The 22,409-nt window shown below is 52.2% G+C and overlaps 1 protein-coding gene across 4 annotated transcripts; it reads right to left on the bottom strand.

The window, feature by feature from the left end:
- Positions 1-684: 684 nt before the first annotated feature.
- On the bottom strand, positions 685-22,408 carry GPN1 (GPN-loop GTPase 1). Of its 4 annotated transcripts, XM_065055324.1 has the most exons (14): positions 22,151-22,377; positions 21,984-22,077; positions 20,082-20,121; positions 18,599-18,665; positions 17,883-17,920; positions 17,267-17,345; positions 17,070-17,164; positions 15,369-15,414; positions 14,292-14,438; positions 5,846-5,928; positions 3,542-3,581; positions 2,831-2,921; positions 1,826-1,933; positions 685-1,204 (listed from the first exon to the last, which is right to left on the bottom strand). In XM_065055324.1, the coding sequence occupies exons 1-14, from the start codon at positions 22,235-22,237 to the stop codon at positions 1,116-1,118; spliced, it is 1,104 nt and encodes a 367-aa protein (XP_064911396.1). In that variant the 5' UTR covers positions 22,238-22,377; the 3' UTR covers positions 685-1,115. The 4 variants fall into 4 exon arrangements, with proteins under 4 accessions (XP_064911396.1, XP_064911397.1, XP_064911398.1 ...); XM_065055325.1 differs by lacking the exon at positions 18,599-18,665 and having other exon boundaries at positions 17,883-17,939; positions 22,151-22,378; XM_065055326.1 differs by lacking the exon at positions 685-1,204 and having other exon boundaries at positions 1,827-1,933; positions 2,831-2,946; positions 22,151-22,402.
- Between the last annotated feature and the right edge of the window lies 1 nt (position 22,409).

Genomic DNA, 22,409 nt, shown 5'->3' on the forward strand with positions numbered 1-22,409 from the left:
CCGAGAGATCTCCAGTGAGGTCACCTCATTGTCTGGGGGGAAAGAAAACAAAGATTCCGAGTTCAGGATGGTGAAAAGTGAACATCTGTGCCCGTGCTGCCTACCAGGAAAATAAGTATTAGCCAACCTCCAAGTCCCTGTCTGCAATATCTAGCTGAAAGGAGGTTGGAGTATGGAACGTGTTGGTCCCTTCTTCCAAGGAACAAGCGATGGGATGAGAGGAAACGGCCTCAAGTTGCACCAGGGGAGGTTGAGGTTGGATGTGGGAACAATTTCTTCCCCAAAGGGCTGTGGGGCATTGAACAGGCTGCCCAGGGCAGTGCTGGAGTCACCAGCCCTGGAGGGCTGGACAGACGGACAGGAGGTTCTCAGGACAGGGGGCAGTGCTGGGGGGGTTATGGTGAGCACTCATCCACAGAAACAGCTTTGGTTTACGTTACCTACAGATCCAGTACACAGCCATGCAGACTTCCCTTCTCAGCTGAATCAAGCCATGTTCTTTTTATTACTTAATCTCCTGGGAACTTTCCTCACTCAGAATTTTCCTAGGAGGCACCTGTATTGTGTATATGTAATGTTATTAGGATGCATTTGCTGCGCATCCATATGGGTGAGCTGTAAGCACAGAAAAAGGTTTCGCATTAGAACAGTGAAATTCAATCTCCTGCTACTAACCATCGCACATTTGTTAGTACATAAAATATATTTAATTACAACCAAGACAAACACCAGATAGAGGGAGCTTCGCACAGCACAGATTTCACTGTGTCCTGTCTGCAGAGGGGAACAAACGCGCTGTGGAGACCGGTCAGCACTGGAGACGCTGCTGCTGTCAGAGCCCAGAATCTCAGCTCCCAGCAGGCACGTCCAAAGAACGCGGAGCAGAGCAAAGTGCTGCCGGCTCCGGCAGCCGCAGGGAGTCGGCGGCAGTGGGATAAAAGACCTGTAACTCACATCACAGGATATAAATCGCAGGAAGATATAAATATATCAGAGGAGCAGCTGTTCACAGGTAGAAGACTTCATGCATGGTGCCAGGCGAGTTGCTTTATGCTGCTCCATTACTTTTAACTCCATTACGAGGGACTCCAAACCCCCTGTTTCTGAGTATCTCATTAATTTGGATTGCTGCTTCTCTGGTATTTCATCCGTGTCTCTTGCATGAAGTTTTTGAAGGCTGGTTCTTCATGACTCTCCTCGGTAACTGGTAGGAAAAAAGCAACAGTTCAGCACTATTTCAGCACTTGTTCTGCTTGTGTCACTGAAGACAGCTAGAGTCAGGCTAGTCAGAGCAACACAGAGTCTATTTCATCTTCATTACAAGGCAAAAGAAATAACTGAACCTAAAAATCAACGCATCAGGGAAAGAATGAAGATTAAATCTGCGAGATATATAAAAGTCACACACGGTAAGAACTTAGAAGATTGCTCCAGGACTGGAGCCACGGGAAAGGGAGGAGAGCCGGGGCAGAAACCACCAGGCCAAAACATTACGAAACATATTGTGCATTGATCAGGCTCAGGGGTCCCTGCACGCTCCAAGCGTAACGAGTTGTCTGGTTTATGCATGTCATACACCTATTAAAAATAACTACTTGAACAGAAAATTTACAGTTGAATTTTCACAAAGGTTGGAGAGTGATATCGCTGGACTAAGCGTTGCAGCTGCACTTCTGCTATAGATTCTGACACATCTACTGAGGTGACTGGAAGTTTGCTGATTTTCTAGGTGTTCATTACAGTCAATTCAGTTAATGAACTACAGAGCGTATTTCTTGAGTAGTCAGGCAGCTTTTAGACCAGATCAGGTCCCTCATTCCCTCACCTTCATGGTCAATGTCATCAGTATCACTCTCCCTCTCCTCTTCCTCATCAAGAGTTCCTCGCGTTAGGATCAGCTCAGAGGGTCCCATTGCAGAAGCATCATCAGACCCTTGAAGGGAGCAGAAACGGTTATGCACAAACCAGCAGTTAACAAGAAGGTGGCTCATGCCCTCACAATTCCTATTTGCACATCGACACAGCAAGTAGAACCCAAGGGACAGAAAGCTGCTCTGGAGCCCAAAGATACAGGACGGTCTGCATCAGCTGTACTCAGCCTCATATAAGGCGACAGTTCAACCAACAGCAGAGCTTTCTCCTGTTCTGACTGTTCCACCTTTTCTAAAGGGTTTCGTTACTTCTAGTCTGTCCACTGCTCTGTGTACACAGCAAGGCTGCTCCTCCTTGTGCCTGTGCCCGACACAGAGGAGCCGCGTCCGACCCGTCCCACGGAACGGACACGAAGCTGCTTTCACGCCTTTGCTGTGAAGACAGAAAAGCACTATGTGACTTCCCCAGGAGGACTCTTCAAACGACTTCTGCACAACGGGCAACGAAGATGATGAAGGGAGTGGAGCACCTCCCTTGTGAAGAAAGGCTGAGGGAGCTGGGGCTCTTCAGTTTGGAGAAGAGGAGACTAAGGGGGGACTTTATTAATGTTTATAAATATATAAAGGGTGAGTGTCAGGAGGATGGAGCCAGGCTCTTCTGGGTGACAACCAGGGACAGGACAAGGGGCAATGGGTGCAAACTGGAACACAGGAGGTTCCACTGCAAGAGGAGAAGCAACTTGTTGGGGGTGAGGGTGGCAGAGCCTGGCCCAGGCTGCCCAGGGGGTTGTGGAGTCTCCTTCTGTGCAGACATTCCAACCCGCCTGGACACCTTCCTGTGTAACCTCATCTGGGTGTTCCTGCTCCATGGGGGGATTGCACTGGATCATCTTCCAATCCCAAACATACTGTGATACTGTGTGATACTGTGATACAACCTGATCTCCTCAGGAAGGTACCTGCAAGTGTGTTCCCCTGCACGCACACGCTGCCCATGTCCTTCCACAGGTGCTCCAGCTGCTCCCTCTTCTGTTTGTTTTGAGCCTTCTCCTGCAGGTACAGTTACATGTGGATCCTGAGCACATGTGAAACGCAAGCGAAGAGTGACCTCACCAGTTCTGTCCCCCAGCAGAGCCAAGTCAACAAGGTCTGACGTTACAACTGAGGTTCCGCGCACGATGGATGTCCAGACATTCCCAGGAGCATCAGGAAGCCACGCTCAGCGAAGCTGTGCTTGCAGAGACCGTCCTTGGGCAGCCAGAGCTCAGAGTGAGCAGAGCAACTGACTCTGGTACAGTGATTCAGTCCTAGTCATTAATTGTCTAAGTCACCTAACCGGTGCGGGCAGATGCAGGGATATTCTCAGCAAATCACTTGCGAAAGTTATTTTTGAAAAAGTTTCTGTCCTTCAGAATGGAAGATACAAAAATCTTTCCCCATCATTTTCTCGCCATTTGCCCAAATAAATTATTAGCACTAGAACACTAAGCAACATGTGTTTTACAAAACAGCTTTCCAGGAAAAAGTGACACACAGTGAGCTTCAGGACAGGAGTTTTTCCACACGGAGTGAGATCAGTAAATGAAATGTTAGACCCTCTCAACACAGAAGCAATTATGTGCATCAAAGTGACCCCAAGACACACTGCCCAGGTATACAAAAGTACTTACCAGTGTTTTTCTCAGGCGCTCGTATTCTGGACGGTACTCTCTGAAAAGATAAATACAGACAGCGCACCCAGTCTGAATTAATACACAATTTACATTAAGTATGGATCACCTGGGGGCTTGTTTCTGCACGCCCTCCCTCCCCCAAGTTTTCTCTAGGCTGTCATGTTTGAGACACATTTCAGAAAGGCTAACAGTACTTTTTTTTGTACAGATTTGGATGAAAAATAAGTGAACATACTACATTAAAATAGGGAACCTTTCTCACACCATCTTGTTGGGTAAGAAATCAAAGCAGCTTGGCTGAGGTGGCCACGTCCCCGTTAGCCCACCTGTCACCTCCTCTGACCACAGACACGACCTGCTCTGCCGAGAGTTCAAGGATCTCAGACAGAAAGGAGCTCCCGGGCTTCCCAACCAAAGCACCACTATGGGACCTTGGATACTTCTTTAACGAAGGGAGGATGAAGTGGATGTGCATGCCCTACAGAATCATGGACAGTTTGAGTTGGAAGGGACCTTCAGATATCATCTGGTCTAACCTGCCTTGCCACGGGCAGGGACATCTTCACTAGATCAGGTTGCTCAAAGCGCCATCCAACCTGACCTTGAACACCTACAGTGATGGGGAGTCCACAACTTGTCTGGGCAACCTGCTCCAGTGTCTCCCCACCCTCGCTGTACAAAATGTCTTATGTCCAATCTAAATGTACCCTTTTGCGGTTGAAAACTGCTGGCCCGTGTCCCACCACCACACAGCCGGGTAAAACGTCTCGCTCTGTCTCTCTCACATCCCCTCCGCGTGCTGAAAGGCCACGGTGAGGTCTATGGAGCCCTTCCTCCCGCAGGCTGGGCGACCGCGGCTCCTCACAGCAGCGGTGTCCGGTCCCGACCGCCGTCGCGGCCCCCGGCCCGGCTCTAACAGCTCTGTGTCCTCTGCCGCGGGCAGGGCTGGACACAGACCCAGGCGCGCCCCGCGGAAGCAGAGCGGAAAGGGACAATCACCTCCCCCAGGACACGACCGCCCGTCTGGGCTGCACGCAAGCGGCTGATGTGAAACCGCTAACGAGGGTTTGTTACACAGGCCGTGGATCCCAGAGCAGCTGTTGGTTACGTGGTGGAACTCCTCAGCCCCTCCAAAGAGCACAGACAATGGGAGGGAGCTGGGACAGCACAAATGACACCCTGCCCAAACACCCCTGGCCATCACAGGAGAGACATCAAACCACGGCAGAGCCACCAAAACGGGACAGAGCCACCAAGCCACGGCAGAGCCACCAAACCAGGGCAGAGCCACCAAACCGGAGCACAGCCACCAAACCAGGGCAGAGCCACCAAACCGGAGCACAGCCACCAAACCACGGCAGAGCCACCAAAACGGGACAGGGCCACCAAGCCACGGCAGAGCCACCAAACCACGGCAGAGCCACCTCAGTGAGCCCAAAGGGACATGGAGGCACAGGGGCTGGCAGGAACCCAGTTGGAGGACTTGGAGGAATGACCCCCCATCCCGGCTCCCGGGGCTGTCCCAGAACCACCAGCCCGGGCTCTTGGTGTGACACCATCACCGTGACCCAGCAGAGCTCCCGGCGTCACCTGGTGAACAGGGTCTGCCCGGGGACAGGGAAAGAGCACCTGGGGATAGCACAGGACTTATTGTGGGATGTCTAGGGGAGGAACAATAGGTGGGAAAAGGAAGGGACTTAGAGATTTGTGGAGGAACAAGTCAGGAAAACAGAGGGATAAGGGAAGACACGGGTTTGTTTGTATGTTAGCAGAGCAGGCAGCACACAAACCCGGGGCAAGACTAGGCCAGACTAGTTAGACCTGGGAGCATGAAGCCAGGGCGCCCTCTCTCCGGCTGTGCCGTACAGCATGATATGTTTTCCCCCAACAACAGTCTGTGGTCTGGTTTAGGTATTTCCAAGTAACCCAAGTGACTGTGTTTGCTCTCTAGTGCTACAGAGCACCCCGGCAGTATTGCACGGGGAGGAATCCAGCAAGGGGCAAACTCTCAGAGGATTACTGGATTTCCAGTTGCCCATCTGTTCGGTCTGCCAGCGGATCAGTGAGCTTCCCGAGGACAGCTCACCCTCGGTCATTGTACGGAATCGCGGACTGGCTGGCACAGACGGCTTTTACTCCTTCACTGAACAGTTAGCACAAAAATCACCCCTGAACTCTCCCTTTGCTGCTTGTTGTGGTGCCTCTTGCACTGGAGTTATCAACACCCTGGACTGCCTTGAACAGTCCTTCAGACGGAAGGAGTGCATGAGCAACTTCAGGGGCTGAAGGTGGCGGCCTTACCTCTCGTACTCATCTGCAGCTTTAGAAAGCTGAACAAAGAAGTCATCCAGTCCCGTGCCGAGCACAGCAGAAACACCAACCACCTGTGAAAGAAAACCACACCAGCGCTGAAGAGCAACCGAGCCAAGCTTTAGGTAAGTGATGGATGGTAAGAGCTGGAAAGACTAAGCGGTATCTTTAAAAAAAATAAAACAAACCAAAAACTAAACTGAAAACGCCAGGGGGACCTAAGGACAGCCATTTAACCATCACAGCGTGTACGGGTGTGCAGTAACACTCCTGCTTCTGTCGCTCCTGCTGTCAACCTCTTTCCCCACCCGCTGTTAATGTTGCTGCCTCTGGTTTGTTTGGTTTGGGGTTTGTTAGTCTGGGTTTCTGTCTGATTTGGTTTGGTTTTCTTTCCTTTCTGCAGAGCCTGGTTCTCCTGTCTGCTTTACAAATGTCACCATGAGGGAGGAACTCCAGTTAAAAACAAACAGACAAACAAACACCTGACTGCGCCATCCTGGTACCCCCAATCTCAATATCCCACAAAGAGCAGAGTCAAGACAATGTCTAAACATAATGACCGAGATGGGGCAATTCAAAAGGAAGATCAAGTCCTTCTCTGCTTACTTGGCTGCTGGTAACCCGAGCTCCCATTCTGACCCCGGTGCTGCACGCGGTCGCTAAGACTGCTGCAATATCCACGCACTAGAGCCAGAGCACAGCAGACCACTGGAACCGATCTGCAGCCTCGGCAGTTCCGAGCTTTGCTGAAGCACGTCTCAAAGGGCACCCAAAGCCAGCCCCAGCACCGCAAGACGCGCAGGATTCCATCGGTTACTGTGCAATACGTCCCAAACGCACACCTGTCATTACCCTTCTGGCCACCTCTTCTGCTTTTATTAGACCAATTATCAAAAAATACCTCTAACGAAGGCTACTACTAGCCAGTACTTGGTGACCCTTAAGAATCTTACATCCCTTAATGAAAATTCTCCCTCTTTGTCATAAGCGGGACAGTCTTAACTCCTCGCCTTTGGATGTCAGGCTTTTCCAACACAGCCCCGCATTTCATCAGCAGCACAGCAAACAGTCAAGCATTCCAAAGCATGTTAAGCATTGGTCTAGGCACTGTGCACATACATATTTATATATTTATATAATATTTACACTTCACTGCACTCCAGCACAAGCTGCCTTCTCCTCTATAGTCCTCTGCACTCTGCTGTTCTAACAGCGGATCAGCAAACAAGGACCAGGCACCACTACAGTCAGCTTTGAAATACTGTATATTATTCCATGCAGGGCACTTGTAGTATTGTTGTTTTGGCTAAATTATCGTTATCCGTATGAGTGGAATCACTTAGTCATTTTCATTGCCTTTCTTGTAATATCCATAAAGCCATTGGTTTGCTTTTTCTTAAGTAAAATCTCATGAAAAGCACTCAGCGAAACCTTTGTAGCACAGACTACGGGATCACGAGCATCCTCCAGCGCACAGTGTTCTCAGAGGAACGGAATGGATTTGTCCTCTCAAACCCGGCAAGTGAAAACCCCACTTTTCCTGTGTCAGCAAATATACAGCGTGTTGTTTGTTTGCTTTTCAGGTTCTTTCCCTTCTTCCTACAGAGTGAATTGTCCAGCTGTACTTGACATTTTCAGAACCAGGGAAATAGTCTCGGATGGGAAACACTGCCCATTACCTCTTACCAGCCCACCTTAGCCTTCTGCTCATGACGAGTCAAATTCGGTTTGATATGAATCAGGCTGCCACGAAAGTTACTTTGTGTTCAAAGCTGCAAATTCTCACGCAACGCAGGGCCCACCAACAGATTCCAGTTCAAAGGGGCAGCACAAAGCCCCTTCACAGAGGACAGGAGGGCTGAGGTTGGAAGGAGCCTCTGCAGATCATCTAGTCCAACTTCTGCTCAAGAAGCTGGACTAACTAGAACAGGTGACTCAAGATGTTGTTGGAGCGTGTTTTGAGCATCTCCAAGGATGGAAACTTCACAGTTTCTCTGGACCATCTGTTCCAGTGCTCAATCAGTAAAATTACAGTAATTCTTTTTCCCTCTTCTGTTTAACCCCAGGTTCCAGTATTTCACTTTGTGTCCATTGCCTTTGTCCTTTCACCGGGCACCATCGAAAAGTGCGTGTGTGTCTCTGTCCTCCTCACCGCGCAGCCCCAGCCTGGCTGGGCTGCAGGAGCTCTGCAGATCCCCAGCTCCACCTGCCCACGCGGGGTACCGAGCAGATCGCACAGGGTCACCGAGCAGATCACACAGGGTCACCGAGCAGATCGCACAGGGTCACCAGAGCAGATCACAAATGGTCACCAGAGCATATCGCACAGGGTCACCGAGCAGATCGCACAGGGTCACCGAGCAGATCGCACAGGGTCACCAGAGCAGATCACACAGGGTCACCAGAGCAGATCACAAATGGTCACCAGAGCAGATCACAAATGGTCACCAGAGCAGATCACACAGGGTCACCAGAGCAGATCACAAATGGTCACCAGAGCAGATCACAAATGGTCACCGAGCAGATCGCGCAGGGTCACCGAGCAGATCGCGCAGGGTCACCGAGCAGATCACACAGGGTCACCGAGGAGATCACACAGGGTCACCAGAGCAGATCACACAGGGTCACCAGAGCAGATCACACAGGGTCACCAGAGCAGATCACACAGGGTCACTGAGCAGATCACACAGGGTCACCAGAGCAGATCACACTGGGTCACCAGAGCAGATCACACGGGGTCACCAGAGCAGATCACACGGGGTCACCAGAGCAGATCACACGGGGTCACCAGAGCAGATCACACAGGGTCACCGAGCAGATCACACAGGGTCACCAGAGCAGATCACACAGGGTCACCAGAGCAGATCACGCAGGGTCACCAGAGCAGATCACAAATGGTCACCAGAGCAGATCAGGCAGGGTCACCAGAGCAGATCACACGGGGTCACCAGAGCAGATCACAAATGGTCACCAGAGCAGATCACAAATGGTCACCAGAGCAGATCACACAGTGTCACCAGAGCAGATCACAAATGGTCACCAGAGCAGATCACACAGGATCACAGAGCAGATCACACAGGATCACAGAGCAGATCACACAGGGTCACCAGAGCAGATCACACAGGGTCACCAGAGCAGATCACACAGGGTCACCGAGCAGATCACAAATGGTCACCAGAGCAGATCACACAGGGTCACCAGAGCAGATCAGGCAGGGTCACCAGAGCAGATCAGGCAGGGTCACAGAGCAGATCACACAGGGTCACCAGAGCAGATCACAAATGGTCACCAGAGCAGATCACACGGGGTCACCAGAGCAGATCACACGGGGTCACCAGAGCAGATCACACAGGGTCACAGAGCAGATCACAAATGGTCACCAGAGCAGATCACAAATGGTCACTGAGCAGATCACACAGGGTCACCAGAGCAGATCACACGGGGTCACCAGAGCAGATCACACGGGGTCACCAGAGCAGATCACACGGGGTCACCGAGCAGATCACGCAGGGTCACCAGAGCAGATCGCACAGGGTCACCAGAGCAGATCACACAGGGTCACCGAGCAGATCACACAGGGTCACCGAGCAGATCACACAGGGTCACCAGAGCAGATCACACGGGGTCACCAGAGCAGATCACACGGGGTCACCAGAGCAGATCACACGGGGTCACCGAGCAGATCACGCAGGGTCACCAGAGCAGATCACACAGGGTCACTGAGCAGATCACACGGGGTCACCAGAGCAGATCACACGGGGTCACCAGAGCAGATCACACGGGGTCACCAGAGCAGATCACACGGGGTCACCAGAGCAGATCGCGCAGGGTCACCAGAGCAGATCACACGGGGTCACCAGAGCAGATCACACAGGGTCACAGAGCAGATCACACAGGGTCACCGAGCAGATCACACAGGGTCACCGAGCAGATCACGCAGGGTCACCAGAGCAGATCACGCAGGGTCACCAGAGCAGATCACGCAGGGTCACCAGAGCAGATCACAAATGGTCACCAGAGCAGATCAGGCAGGGTCACCAGAGCAGATCACACGGGGTCACCAGAGCAGATCACAAGTGGTCACCAGAGCAGATCACAAATGGTCACCAGAGCAGATCACACAGGATCACAGAGCAGATCACACAGGGTCACCAGAGCAGATCACACAGGGTCACCGAGCAGATCACAAATGGTCACCAGAGCAGATCAGGCAGGGTCACCAGAGCAGATCAGGCAGGGTCACCAGAGCAGATCAGGCAGGGTCACAGAGCAGATCACGCAGGGTCACCAGAGCAGATCACAAATGGTCACCAGAGCAGATCACACAGGGTCACTGAGCAGATCACACAGGGTCACCAGAGCAGATCACACGGGGTCACCAGAGCAGATCACACGGGGTCACCAGAGCAGATCACACGGGGTCACCAGAGCAGATCACACGGGGTCACCAGAGCAGATCACACGGGGTCACTAGAGCAGATCACACGGGGTAACCGAGCAGATCACACGGGGTCACCAGAGCAGATCACACAGGGTCACCAGAGCAGATCACACAGGGTCACCGAGCAGATCACACAGGGTCACCGAGCAGATCACGCAGGGTCACCAGAGCAGATCACACGGGGTCACCAGAGCAGATCACACGGGGTCACCAGAGCAGATCACACGGGGTCACCAGAGCAGATCACACGGGGTCACCGAGCAGATCACACGGGGTCACCAGAGCAGATCACACGGGGTCACCGAGCAGATCACGCAGGGTCACCAGAGCAGATCGCGCAGGGTCACCAGAGCAGATCACACAGGGTCACCGAGCAGATCACGCAGGGTCACCAGAGCAGATCACGCAGGGTCACCAGAGCAGATCACGCAGGGTCACCAGAGCAGATCACGCAGGGTCACCAGAGCAGATCACAAATGGTCACCAGAGCAGATCAGGCAGGGTCACCAGAGCAGATCACACGGGGTCACCAGAGCAGATCACACGGGGTCACCAGAGCAGATCACACGGGGTCACCAGAGCAGATCACGAATGGTCACCAGAGCAGATCACACAGTGTCACCAGAGCAGATCACAAATGGTCACCAGAGCAGATCACACAGGATCACAGAGCAGATCACACAGGGTCACCAGAGCAGATCACACAGGGTCACCGAGCAGATCACAAATGGTCACCAGAGCAGATCACACAGGGTCACCAGAGCAGATCACACAGGGTCACCAGAGCAGATCAGGCAGGGTCACCAGAGCAGATCACGCAGGGTCACCAGAGCAGATCACACGGGGTCACCAGAGCAGATCACACAGGGTCACCGAGCAGATCACACGGGGTCACCAGAGCAGATCACACGGGGTCACCAGAGCAGATCACACAGGGTCACCGAGCAGATCACACAGGGTCACCGAGCAGATCACACAGGGTCACCAGAGCAGATCACACAGGGTCACCAGAGCAGATCACACAGGGTCACCAGAGCAGATCACACGGGGTCACCAGAGCAGATCACACAGGGTCACCAGAGCAGATCACAAATGGTCACCAGAGCAGATCAGGCAGGGTCACCAGAGCAGATCACACGGGGTCACCAGAGCAGATCACACAGGGTCACCGAGCAGATCACACAGGGTCACCAGAGCAGATCACACGGGGTCACCAGAGCAGATCACACGGGGTCACCAGAGCAGATCACACGGGGTCACCAGAGCAGATCACAAATGGTCACCAGAGCAGATCACAAATGGTCACCAGAGCAGATCACACAGGGTCACTGAGCAGATCACACAGGGTCACCTGAGCAGATCACGCAGGGTCACCAGAGCAGATCACGCAGGGTCACTGAGCAGATCACGCAGGGTCACCAGAGCAGATCACAAATGGTCACCAGAGCAGATCGCACAGGGTCACCAGAGCAGATCGCACAGGGTCACCAGAGCAGATCGCACAGGGTCACCAGAGCAGATCGCACAGGGTCACCAGAGCAGATCGCATAGGGTCACCAGAGCAGATCGCACAGGGTCACCAGAGCAGATCGCACAGGGTCACCGAGCAGATCACACGGGGTCACCGAGCAGATCACACGGGGTCACCGAGCAGATCACACGGGGTCACCGAGCAGATCACACGGGGTCACCGAGCAGATCACACAGGGTCACCGAGCAGATCACACAGGGTCACCAGAGCAGATCACACGGGGTCACAGAGCAGATCACAAATGGTCACCAGAGCAGATCACACAGGGTCACCGAGCAGATCAGGCAGGGTCACCAGAGCAGATCACGCAGGGTCACCAGAGCAGATCACACTGGGTCACCGAGCAGATCACGCAGGGTCACCAGAGCAGATCACGCAGGGTCACAGAGCAGATCACACAGGGTCACCAGAGCAGATCACACAGGGTCACAGAGCAGATCACACAGGGTCACCAGAGCAGATCACACAGGGTCACCGAGCAGATCACACAGGGTCACCGAGCAGATCACGCAGGGTCACCAGAGCAGATCACACAGGGTCACCAGAGCAGATCACACAGGGTCACCGAGCAGATCACACAGGGTCACCGAGCAGATCACACAGGGTCACCAGAGCAGATCACACAGGGTCACCAGAGCAGATCACACAGGGTCACCAGAGCAGATCACAAATGGTCACCAGAGCAGATCGCACAGGGTCACCAGAGCAGATCGCACAGGGTCACCAGAGCAGATCGCACGGGGTCACCGAGCAGATCACACAGGGTCACCGAGCAGATCACACGGGGTCACTGAGCAGATCACACGGGGTCACCAGAGCAGATCACACAGGGTCACTGAGCAGATCACACAGGGTCACAGAGCAGATCACACAGGGTCACCAGAGCAGATCACGCAGGGTCACCAGAGCAGATCCCACGGGGTCACCAGAGCAGATCCCACGGGGTCACCAGAGCAGATCACACAGGGTCACTGAGCAGATCACACGGGGTCACCAGAGCAGATCACACAGGGTCACCAGAGCAGATCACACAGGGTCACCAGAGCAGATCACACAGGGTCACAGAGCAGATCACGCAGGGTCACCAGAGCAGATCACAAATGGTCACCAGAGCAGATCACGCAGGGTCACCAGAGCAGATCGCACAGGGTCACCGAGCAGATCACACGGGGTCACCGAGCAGATCACACGGGGTCACCGAGCAGATCACACGGGGTCACCAGAGCAGATCACACGGGGTCACAGAGCAGATCACAAATGGTCACCAGAGCAGATCACACAGGGTCACCGAGCAGATCAGGCAGGGTCACCAGAGCAGATCACGCAGGGTCACAGAGCAGATCACGCAGGGTCACCAGAGCAGATCACACTGGGTCACCGAGCAGATCACGCAGGGTCACCAGAGCAGATCACGCAGGGTCACCAGAGCAGATCACGCAGGGTTACCAGAGCAGATCACGCAGGGTCACCAGAGCAGATCACGCAGGGTCACCAGAGCAGATCACACAGGGTCACCGAGCAGATCACACAGGGTCACCGAGCAGATCACACAGGGTCACCAGAGCAGATCACACAGGGTCACCAGAGCAGATCGCACAGGGTCACCAGAGCAGATCGCACAGGGTCACCGAGCAGATCACACAGGGTCAATGAGCAGATCACGCAGGGTCACCAGAGCAGATCACAAATGGTCACCAGAGCAGATCGCACAGGGTCACCAGAGCAGATCGCACAGGGTCACCAGAGCAGATCGCACAGGGTCACCAGAGCAGATCGCACGGGGTCACCGAGCAGATCGCACGGGGTCACCGAGCAGATCACACGGGGTCACCGAGCAGATCACACGGGGTCACCAGAGCAGATCACACAGGGTCACCAGAGCAGATCACACAGGGTCACAGAGCAGATCACACAGGGTCACCAGAGCAGATCACGCAGGGTCACCAGAGCAGATCCCACGGGGTCACCAGAGCAGATCCCACGGGGTCACCAGAGCAGATCCCACGGGGTCACCAGAGCAGATCCCACAGGATCCCTGGGGTTTGAATGTCTCAGAGCAGGAGGCTCCACACCCGCTCTGGGCAGCCTGGGCCAGGCTCTGGCACATCCCAGCAAACAAGTTTCTGCTCATGTTCACATGGAGCCTCCTGTGTTTCAGTCTGTGCCCGGTGCCCCTCACCCTGGCGTTGGGCACCACTGAACAGAGTCTGGTCCATCCTGACACCCACCCTGAGCTGTTGATCACTGATCACATCCCTCTCAGCTTCTCTTCTCCACTCAGCAGCCCCAGCTCTCTCAGTCTCCTCAGCACAAAGATGCTCCAGACCCCTCAACATCTTCATCGCCACCTCTGGACCCTCTCCAGTGATTCCCACCATCACGTATTTATACAAATCATTATATTGTCCTCCAGCTTTCTCTTCTCCAGGATGTTATGAGAGGTAGGAAAAAAAGAAGATACTTACCTTCAGTGAACTGTAAAACTCATCCAACACTAAACTCATAGAACGAGTCAGGTTGCTGACGTAAGACGTCTCTTGATTCAGGGCATCCTGAAAAGTCTCAAAGTCCTGCATCCATTCTACTGCAAAACTGTGGTCAATTATGTCGGTCTGGAAGGGTAAGAGACACTTTTTAGAAGTAAGAACTAATGCTTAGACAGGCTGTTCAGTGGACAAAGAAAAAATTTCCATTTTAAACTTAGTTTCAAAACACGGTTTGAAAATATTCAGCCCTGGACTGAGCTTAACCTTTTGTGCAGTTTGTGCTGCCACAATAGGTGGGACTTCCTCCTCACAACCGGCAGGCGTCACACGATTCCCGCTCAGCCCGCTGCCGAGCAGAAGTAATTAATGAGGACTGATTACAGGGGACTGCAAGAGCAGATTCGGTGGTGAACTCACCCTTTCGTTGCAACGTTAAGTTTCCCTACAGCCTAGGGTTACGGTGCAACCTATTTTTCAGGTTGTCAGTATTACCTGTAACTGGACAGTTTGGGTGTAACTGCCCACCCCGACTCTTCTTGTGCATTTGTATGAGATTGAAGACCTGTTTCAGGTTCAGTTTCAGCCTGCAGCTCCCTCCCGTCCTATGGGCGGGTTTTGATAGATAAAGATTTGTTGCTGAATTAGTCAGGCTCAAAGGAATCTCAAGGCCTCTTGGAGAAGCTGAGATCAGAATCTGCTGTGAGAAAGAGGGGCGTTCCTCAATCGCCGGGGTCCTGGCGTGGCGTGAATCATCGGACGTATCATCAGTGAGACTCCAGCGCATGGACAGCCCACGATACTCCTTTAGCGAATCCATGCTTGGAGCGTGGACGCGTGATTAGAATATAGTTACGTATATAAGGAGACTTGTTTCTGTAACAAATGGCTTAGCGTGATTCACATTGAATTGACTTGTTTTGCTGAGTCCCTATCTCGTTCCTACACCGTCCCTCTTTCCTAGAAAATCTACGTTCGTAGTAGGACAAAGACACTACAGCAAAGCAAACTGAACCGAGCCGCGCTCCAGCAGGACGCAGAAACTGCGCCGCCACTCACCTTGTTCATGGCAACAATGAAAGGCAGCTTTGTCTTGTACAGGATACTGAGGGGAGGAGAACAAACAAAACACACCAAAAATTACACATCAATTTAAATCTCACTAGAGTAGAAACCAAGTTAAGCATAAGGCAGAAAAGTCTTATGCAAAACTGAATATATTTGACTTCAAGGGATGATTTTCCTCCGCATCAGTTAGAATGTGATTTTCACCCAGATCTAGCTTGAACAAAATACACCCCCAGATGCAAGTGCACATCTGCAAGATATAAAACACCTTTCTAGACAGCCAGCTGATTTTGATAACTGTTTTCTAGGACTCTCAGATCCCGGTTTTAACTCTTTTTGCTTTTTATAACGATTTTAACTCAAACCTTAGGTTCTGAGATATTTTTTGTGAACAGGGTAATGAATTCGAATAACTCAGAACATCTATAAAGCAGAACTGCCTATCACAGTGACAAAACTTTTGCCTTTGACCAGGACTGATAGGTTTTTGAAATCTGTTTGAAAACCAGTTGAAAACCGACCAACATTTACCGTGAATTATGACAGCTCTAGATATGTTATCTTTACGTAAGTATTTAGTCCCTGGTTAACATGAAACCAAACAGATAAATCCATGCATGAGGAAGAAGACACAGACAAAGAACTCCATGCTATGCTGAGCTCCAAACAAATCTTGAAGAATCAGGGAAAGTATCAATAATATTAAAAAAACAAAACAACAAAACAACCCACCAGAATAAAATATTATGTGTTTATAAGCAGGAGCTTAAACAACGCTATCTCGATACTCCTCAGATAAATGATTTTATAAGCAACAGGCAGCGCGTTAGATCTGATGTAACCAGCCTTCATCACACCGGAGCCTCAGGACTGTGTGATGTCTTCAGTGGGAGTTTGACCCAACGACTTTAAAACATCTATTGGCACTGAAATTATTTTGCTTATCCAACAGGAAAAGCACTAAGACAGAGAATAACAAACCAGCAGATTCCATGGATATGAGGCATCTATGTGAATTCATAGCCCAGAACCCACCCGTGTCCTGGGCTGCGTACCCAGCACCGGGAGCAGCAGGTTTGGGGGATCCTGCCCCTCTGCCCCGCTCTGGTGAGACCCCCTGCAGTGCTGGTCCAGCTCTGGGTCCTCAGCACAGACACACACGGAGCTGCTGGAGAGGGGCCAGAGCAGCCCCAGGAGTGACCCGAGGCTGGAACAGCTCTGCTGGGGACAGGGGAGAGAGCTGGGGGGTTCACTGGAGAAGAGAAGATCCAGGGACACCTGAGTGCACCTTTCAGTGCTTAAAAGGGGCTGAGAAGAAAGATGGGGACAGACTTTTGAGCAGGGCCTGTTGTGACAGGACAAGGGGTGATGGTTTAAACTAAAGGAGGGAGATTCAGGCCGGACATGATGCAGAAATTGTTTGTGCTGAGGGTGGTGAGAGCCTGGCCCAGGTTGGGCAGAGAGGTGGTGGCTGAACCATCCCTGAGACATCCCAGGCCAGGCTGGACGGGGCCTGGATGGGGTTCTGAGCACCCCAATCTACTGAACGTGTCCCTGCCCACGGAAAGGGTTGGACTGGATGGTCTTCAAAGGTCCCTTCCAACCCAAACCATTCTCTGATTCCCCTCCAAAATAAGTATCAAAGAGACAGGGCAATCCAAGCAGATGGACTGTGTCTTCAGCTCCTCCTACCTGCAGGCATACAGCATGTTGGACATAAAGGTGATAGGGTTGGTACTGCGAGAGGTGTCCATCACATAAACCACAACCGAAGGGAAGGAGGAAGCCTGGAAACAAAGAGTAAAAGACACTTTAATCAGCAGTACATGCTGTCCAACAGCCACTTCTTTCCCGCAGCCTCAGTGCCAAGTCACGGAGAAAACACTCACCAAGGCCTCAGTTATGATGGTTCCTGACGCTGACCAGGTGAACACCTCAATCTGCCCTGGTGTGTCAATAATAACATACCTGTTAAGAAGTAGCCCCTCAGAAACAATGAGGGAAGATTAGTTAGGCACAAGGTCCTGTTCCGAAGAGATTAATTACCACGAGCACATAACAGCAAATCACGTGATTATTCCGTTACAGATCAGAGAAGTTTCTCCCAAACAGGGACAAGATCTGTGGGCACGTCCGAAAACTTCCTGCGTGGATTCTGTAACCAAGATGCACCTACTTTCTTCAGATTCTATTGAAGTCTAAGGTATCCGTCTGACAGACACTTAGTGCTGCAAACCGTTCATAAGAAGAATTAATTGCTGCCTATTGGAACATTGTGTGAGGAACAATGACAGTCTAATGGAAGACAAGCAAAGCAGAACTGGCATCAGCAGACATTTCTTTGATATATCAGAAGTCTGGTTTATCTCTTCTAATTCTATGCCCTTTTCCAGACAAAATTTATACGGAGGCTGAGAAACAACTGGGAAAGATGCAGAGAGCCTTTTTAGGACTTCACAGGGTCTGCCCCCGCTGATCTCAGAAAAACAGGTAGAATGTACTCACTTGGATGCATTTTGTCGTTTTTCAATAAACTTCATCACCTGATGAAAAAGGAGGAGTGTGTTTTGTGTTCAGGCCCACAACAGGAAACTTCATAACCATTTCACAACAGAATATGTATCAAAGGATGATCAAAGTCTCGATTCTCCTACGTGCGAAAATGCCGGACTAAGGAAGGGTGGTAAACGCGCTGACACTGCACAGGGCAACGACAGCCCCGGTTTTGTGTGTTCCAGCACCTGCCTGAAGAGACGGCGCAACAAGCACAGGTGTTGCCACCTCTTTACTACGAGACTGTGCACCGTCTCAGCATCTCGCTTAAGTTCCTGCCCCAGCGCTGATTTAGCGTTATGATTACAGAGAGCAGCCAGTCGTCACAGCCTGGGAAAACTTAACACTTTTCCCTGCTTCAAAACCAGATCATTCAAACGAAAGATTTTGTAGTGGACACAGTGCAACACAACAGTTATGTACAAAGATTAAAGAATGTTCTGTGCACGTGGCTTCTAAATTTTACTTTCAAAAAAGCTGAAAACTGAAGTCTCTCAAATGGAAGTTACTGCGCTTGGCTGCTCTGTGGAACCCCCGTTGTGCGGAAGCGCTGCAGCTCCAGAGAGACGCGAGGCTGCCCCAGCGCCGTGCTCTCGGGACCCCGCACACACAAACCCCGCTGCCGGCGCGGCGTTCGTAGCGCGGTGTCACACAGAGCAACCTCGTACCTGATCAAATCGTGTGGCAAAGAGATTGAGAGAGGTCACTATCCCACCGTTGGGGCCCAGCCCGTACCTGGGTGCTCTGTTCAGGAAAGCGGCGGGTGAGCAGACCCCGGAGGGCTTTTCCGACTCTGGTAACAGCTGCACACGTACCACGCGCACGGACACCAACACACACCCCCACACACAGTCAGTCTGCAACAACCACCGCTGGTCCCTGTCCTGCCCGAACACGTGTCACGGGCCAAGGGAACGGGGCCAGGCCCTGGCTTCCCCTTGCCGGTATTCGAGCAGAACCTTCTGGACAAAGAGAAAATATAGGTATGTGTACACATCAAAGCCATCTTTGTCTTTCCAAAGAGATTTACAACACAGCCAATAACTCGGAATTTAACAATGGTCTGAATGCCCCGAATTTTAAGAATATATACTTCAAAATATAATGAAAAGAACTTTTCAGCAGAATTCAAATGATAATGGGAATTAATGTTGTCAAGATAATTCAAGTCTCACCTTAAAGACTCAAAATCCTTTTTCACATATACAGATCTATATATTAATCAAGTTCCTTTTATTTTAACTACATAAGAACCAGCACTGATTGATCGGTACCTACTGTCTCCCAGGGCCCCTGCTCTCAATATCCCAGCGCGAGGCCAGACACCCTCCTTCATGACTATTTAAAGAGGTGCTTAAACTCCAGCAATGGCTGACAGGCACGGCAAAGCAAAGGATGCACCTACGGACCAAACCGAAACTTGTACTGGGATGTCTTGCTGGTAGCTCCAAATCAACCAACAGCCAAAATCAGGAATTCTGTCTCCCGCCATCTCTGTTCTTGTCTAAAACATTAAATTTAGAAGTCAAATCCAAACACCGCACATGATCTCTGTCTGCACAAGCGACTGGGTAGAAGACAAAGGGCGTCGGCACCGCTGCCAAGCGCAGCCACTTCAGCGTAACGTTCCTGCCCCGGTGTCACCAGCTGCTGCGCAACGAGAGCCAGCGGTCCGGCGCCTGAGACCCAGAAAGGCAACAGTGCTCTGTCTGCAGTCAAACAATGTGGAGACAGTTTTCTCCACCCACTACAGGCAAACAGGAATTTGCGTATTTTTTTATACCAAATTAAATTTGAGTTGTTAAAACATGAGGAGAAGGTTGCTGGCTTCCACAAAGGAAGATACCAGCTCTTCAGAAGAACAAGGGAAAAAATGTGGGCAGAGGGTCTACGGCTTGTAAGAACATACTAACAGGCAGAACCACTCCCAGCACAGGAGAAAATGACCCAAGGGGTATCAGAACCGGTAGAACATACATTTCTAACCTCACATGCAAGAAATACACAGTCGAAACCTTCGATCTTCACGCAGCATTCTGCACTCCTGCAATGTCAACACCTGCTGCCGCCTTCACGTGGTCTGCAGAACCAGCAGTCTGCTCCCACCCAATCTGGGATTTCACGGTTCGGGATTTAGACAAAAAAGGATACTGTTTCATGACTTCTTTGTAATTCACAGTGTCCCTGATATCTAGAAAAGGAAGATGTATAAATACTTTTAGGACAACACATTTAAAATACGCCTCTTCATCAATTTGCTGACAGGTGAACACCCTTATTTTTTTCTTCCTTTTGTCTCAGTAATAGATCCAGCACCAACAGGAAAAATGTCCCAAATAAATAAACCTGACCCATTTGCCAAGTGCTCAACATACACACGAAAGCCAATGTAATTCACATGAGACACCGCCAGTTTAGGATTTTAGCTGCAATGTCTTCAGCTGAGTGTTGCTCTCAGCTGATCAACATCAGTTAACAAGGTAACAGTACCTGACTGTGTTATTAGAGATCCAGCACCGGAACAGATACTCTGATCATTCACCTGACACCGCTAAATCCATCTGGGTACCCGCGCTGCCTGTCTTACCCCCTGCAGAGGCAGGACGACAAACCGGGGAGTGTAAGAGGCAGGACGCTCACAAACCTGACGATCTGTGAGCCCCTGGAACGGTGGAACGTAGGACAAGGGGAACGGCCCCAAGTTGCCCAGGGGAGGTTGGGGTTGGATGTGGGAACAATGTCTTCCCCAAAGGGCTGTGGGGCATTGAACAGGCTGCCCAGGGCAGTGCTGGAGTCACCAGCCCTGGAGGGCTGGACAGACGGACAGGAGGTTCTCAGGACAGGGGGCAGTGCTGGCCTTGGCAGTGAGGTTAACGGCTGGACTTGACCTTAAAGGTCTTTTTCAACCAAAATGATTCTATGATTATATAACATAAGGTCTGTTTTATTGTTAAGGTGTGTTCTCTAAAGTTCATGTTGTTTAAACAAGTTATTTGCTAGCACTGCTCTGGGCACAGGGAACCAGAGGGAACCTGCCAGTATGTTCATAGCTGACAAAGAAAAAAGCCCACAAGAACCCAAACACATCAAATTGCACCAGATCTAGTAAAAAACCAATGGACAAACGCAACAGAAGAATGCCTTTGGTCCTAGAACTTCACCTGTTAAAGACCGGCAGGAGAAAAGAGTTACATTTGAAAACAAACAACAAACGCCTAAAGTCGTTCCTACGCTGGGACTGGGAAGCTCTGAAAGGACACCAGCGACCAGCCCAACGGGCGACAGACGCACCCTCCGCCCTCCGCCAGTGCCGCGGAACACGGACACAGGCACTCCAGGAACGACGCGTGTTTCACGTTCGGTGTCACACAGGCCACGCGGTCAATGCACGGGTGTCACACAGGCCAGATGTTTAATGTATGGGTGTCACATGGGACTTATGTTTCATGTTCGGGTGTCACACGGGCCGTGTGTTCAATGCACGGGTGTCACACGAGCTGTGTGGTCAATGCACGGGTGTCACACGGGCCGTGTGGTCAATGCACGGGTGTCACACGGGCCGTATGTTTAATGTATGGGTGTCACACGGGCCATGTGTTCAATGCACAGGTGGCACACGGGTCGTGTGTTCAATGCACAATGTCACACAGTGTGTTCAGTGCCCGGTGTGTTCAGTGCCCTGTGTCACCTGGAGTGTGTTCAGTGTCCAGTGTCACACTGTGCGTTCAGTGCCCGATGTCACACAATGTGTGTTCAATGCCCGGTGTCATACCATGTGTGTTCAGTGCCCGGTGTCACAGCGTGTGTTCAGTGCCCGGTGTCACAGTGCTCCCAGTGCCCGGTGTCACAGCGTTCCCAATGCCCGGTGTCACAGTGTTCCCAGTGCCCGGTGTCACAGCGTTCCCAATGCCCGGTGTCACAGTGCTCCCAGTGCCCGGTGTCACAGTGCTCCCAGTGCCCGGTGTCACAGTGCTCCCAGTGCCCGGTGTCACAGTGCTCCCAGTGCCCGGTGTCACACCGTGTCCCGGCGGGATCGGGCCCGGCCGCACTCACCGATGTTGGCGGGGAACGGCAGCTCGCGCACGGCGGGGTCCAGGTTGATGACGTACGGGGGGCAGCGCTGCGCGTGCAGCTGGGCCGCCAGGCGCTGCGGGGACACGGGGACAGGTCAGCGGGGACAGGTCAGCGGGGACACCGGCAGCGCCCCCCGCCGCGCTCACCTGCACCAGGGTGGTTTTCCCGGAGCCGGCCATGCCAAGCACCAGCACGCACACCGGGGCGGCCGCGCCGCCCGCCGCTGCCGCCATCTTCCCAGCGCCCGCGTGTCCTTCCGGGGCGCGGGTGACGGCGGGAGGAGCGGCCCCACAGCCCCGCGCGGGACCGGCTGTGGCGCTGCTGCTGCCGCTGCCGCTGCCGCCGGCCCGGTGCGAGGCCCGGTGCGAGGCCCGGTACGGGGCCCGGTACGGGGCCCGGTGCGAG

The sequence above is a fragment of the Columba livia genome, chromosome 3 (genome assembly GCF_036013475.1).
Source record: "Columba livia isolate bColLiv1 breed racing homer chromosome 3, bColLiv1.pat.W.v2, whole genome shotgun sequence".
NCBI classification, from domain to species: Eukaryota; Metazoa; Chordata; class Aves; order Columbiformes; family Columbidae; genus Columba; species Columba livia.

Coding starts and splice junctions, on each gene's coding strand:
- GPN1 (XM_065055324.1), bottom strand. CDS start 22,237: ATGGCGGCAGCGGCGGGCGGCGCGGCCGCCCCGGTGTGCGTGCTGGTG. Junction 18,666..20,081: donor TACAAAGAAGTCATGAAACA/GTATCCTTTTTT, acceptor CAGAGCACCCAG/GTACGGGCTGGGCCCCAACG. Junction 17,346..17,882: donor AAACGACAAAATGCATCCAA/GTGAGTACATTC, acceptor ACTTCTTAACAG/GTATGTTATTATTGACACAC.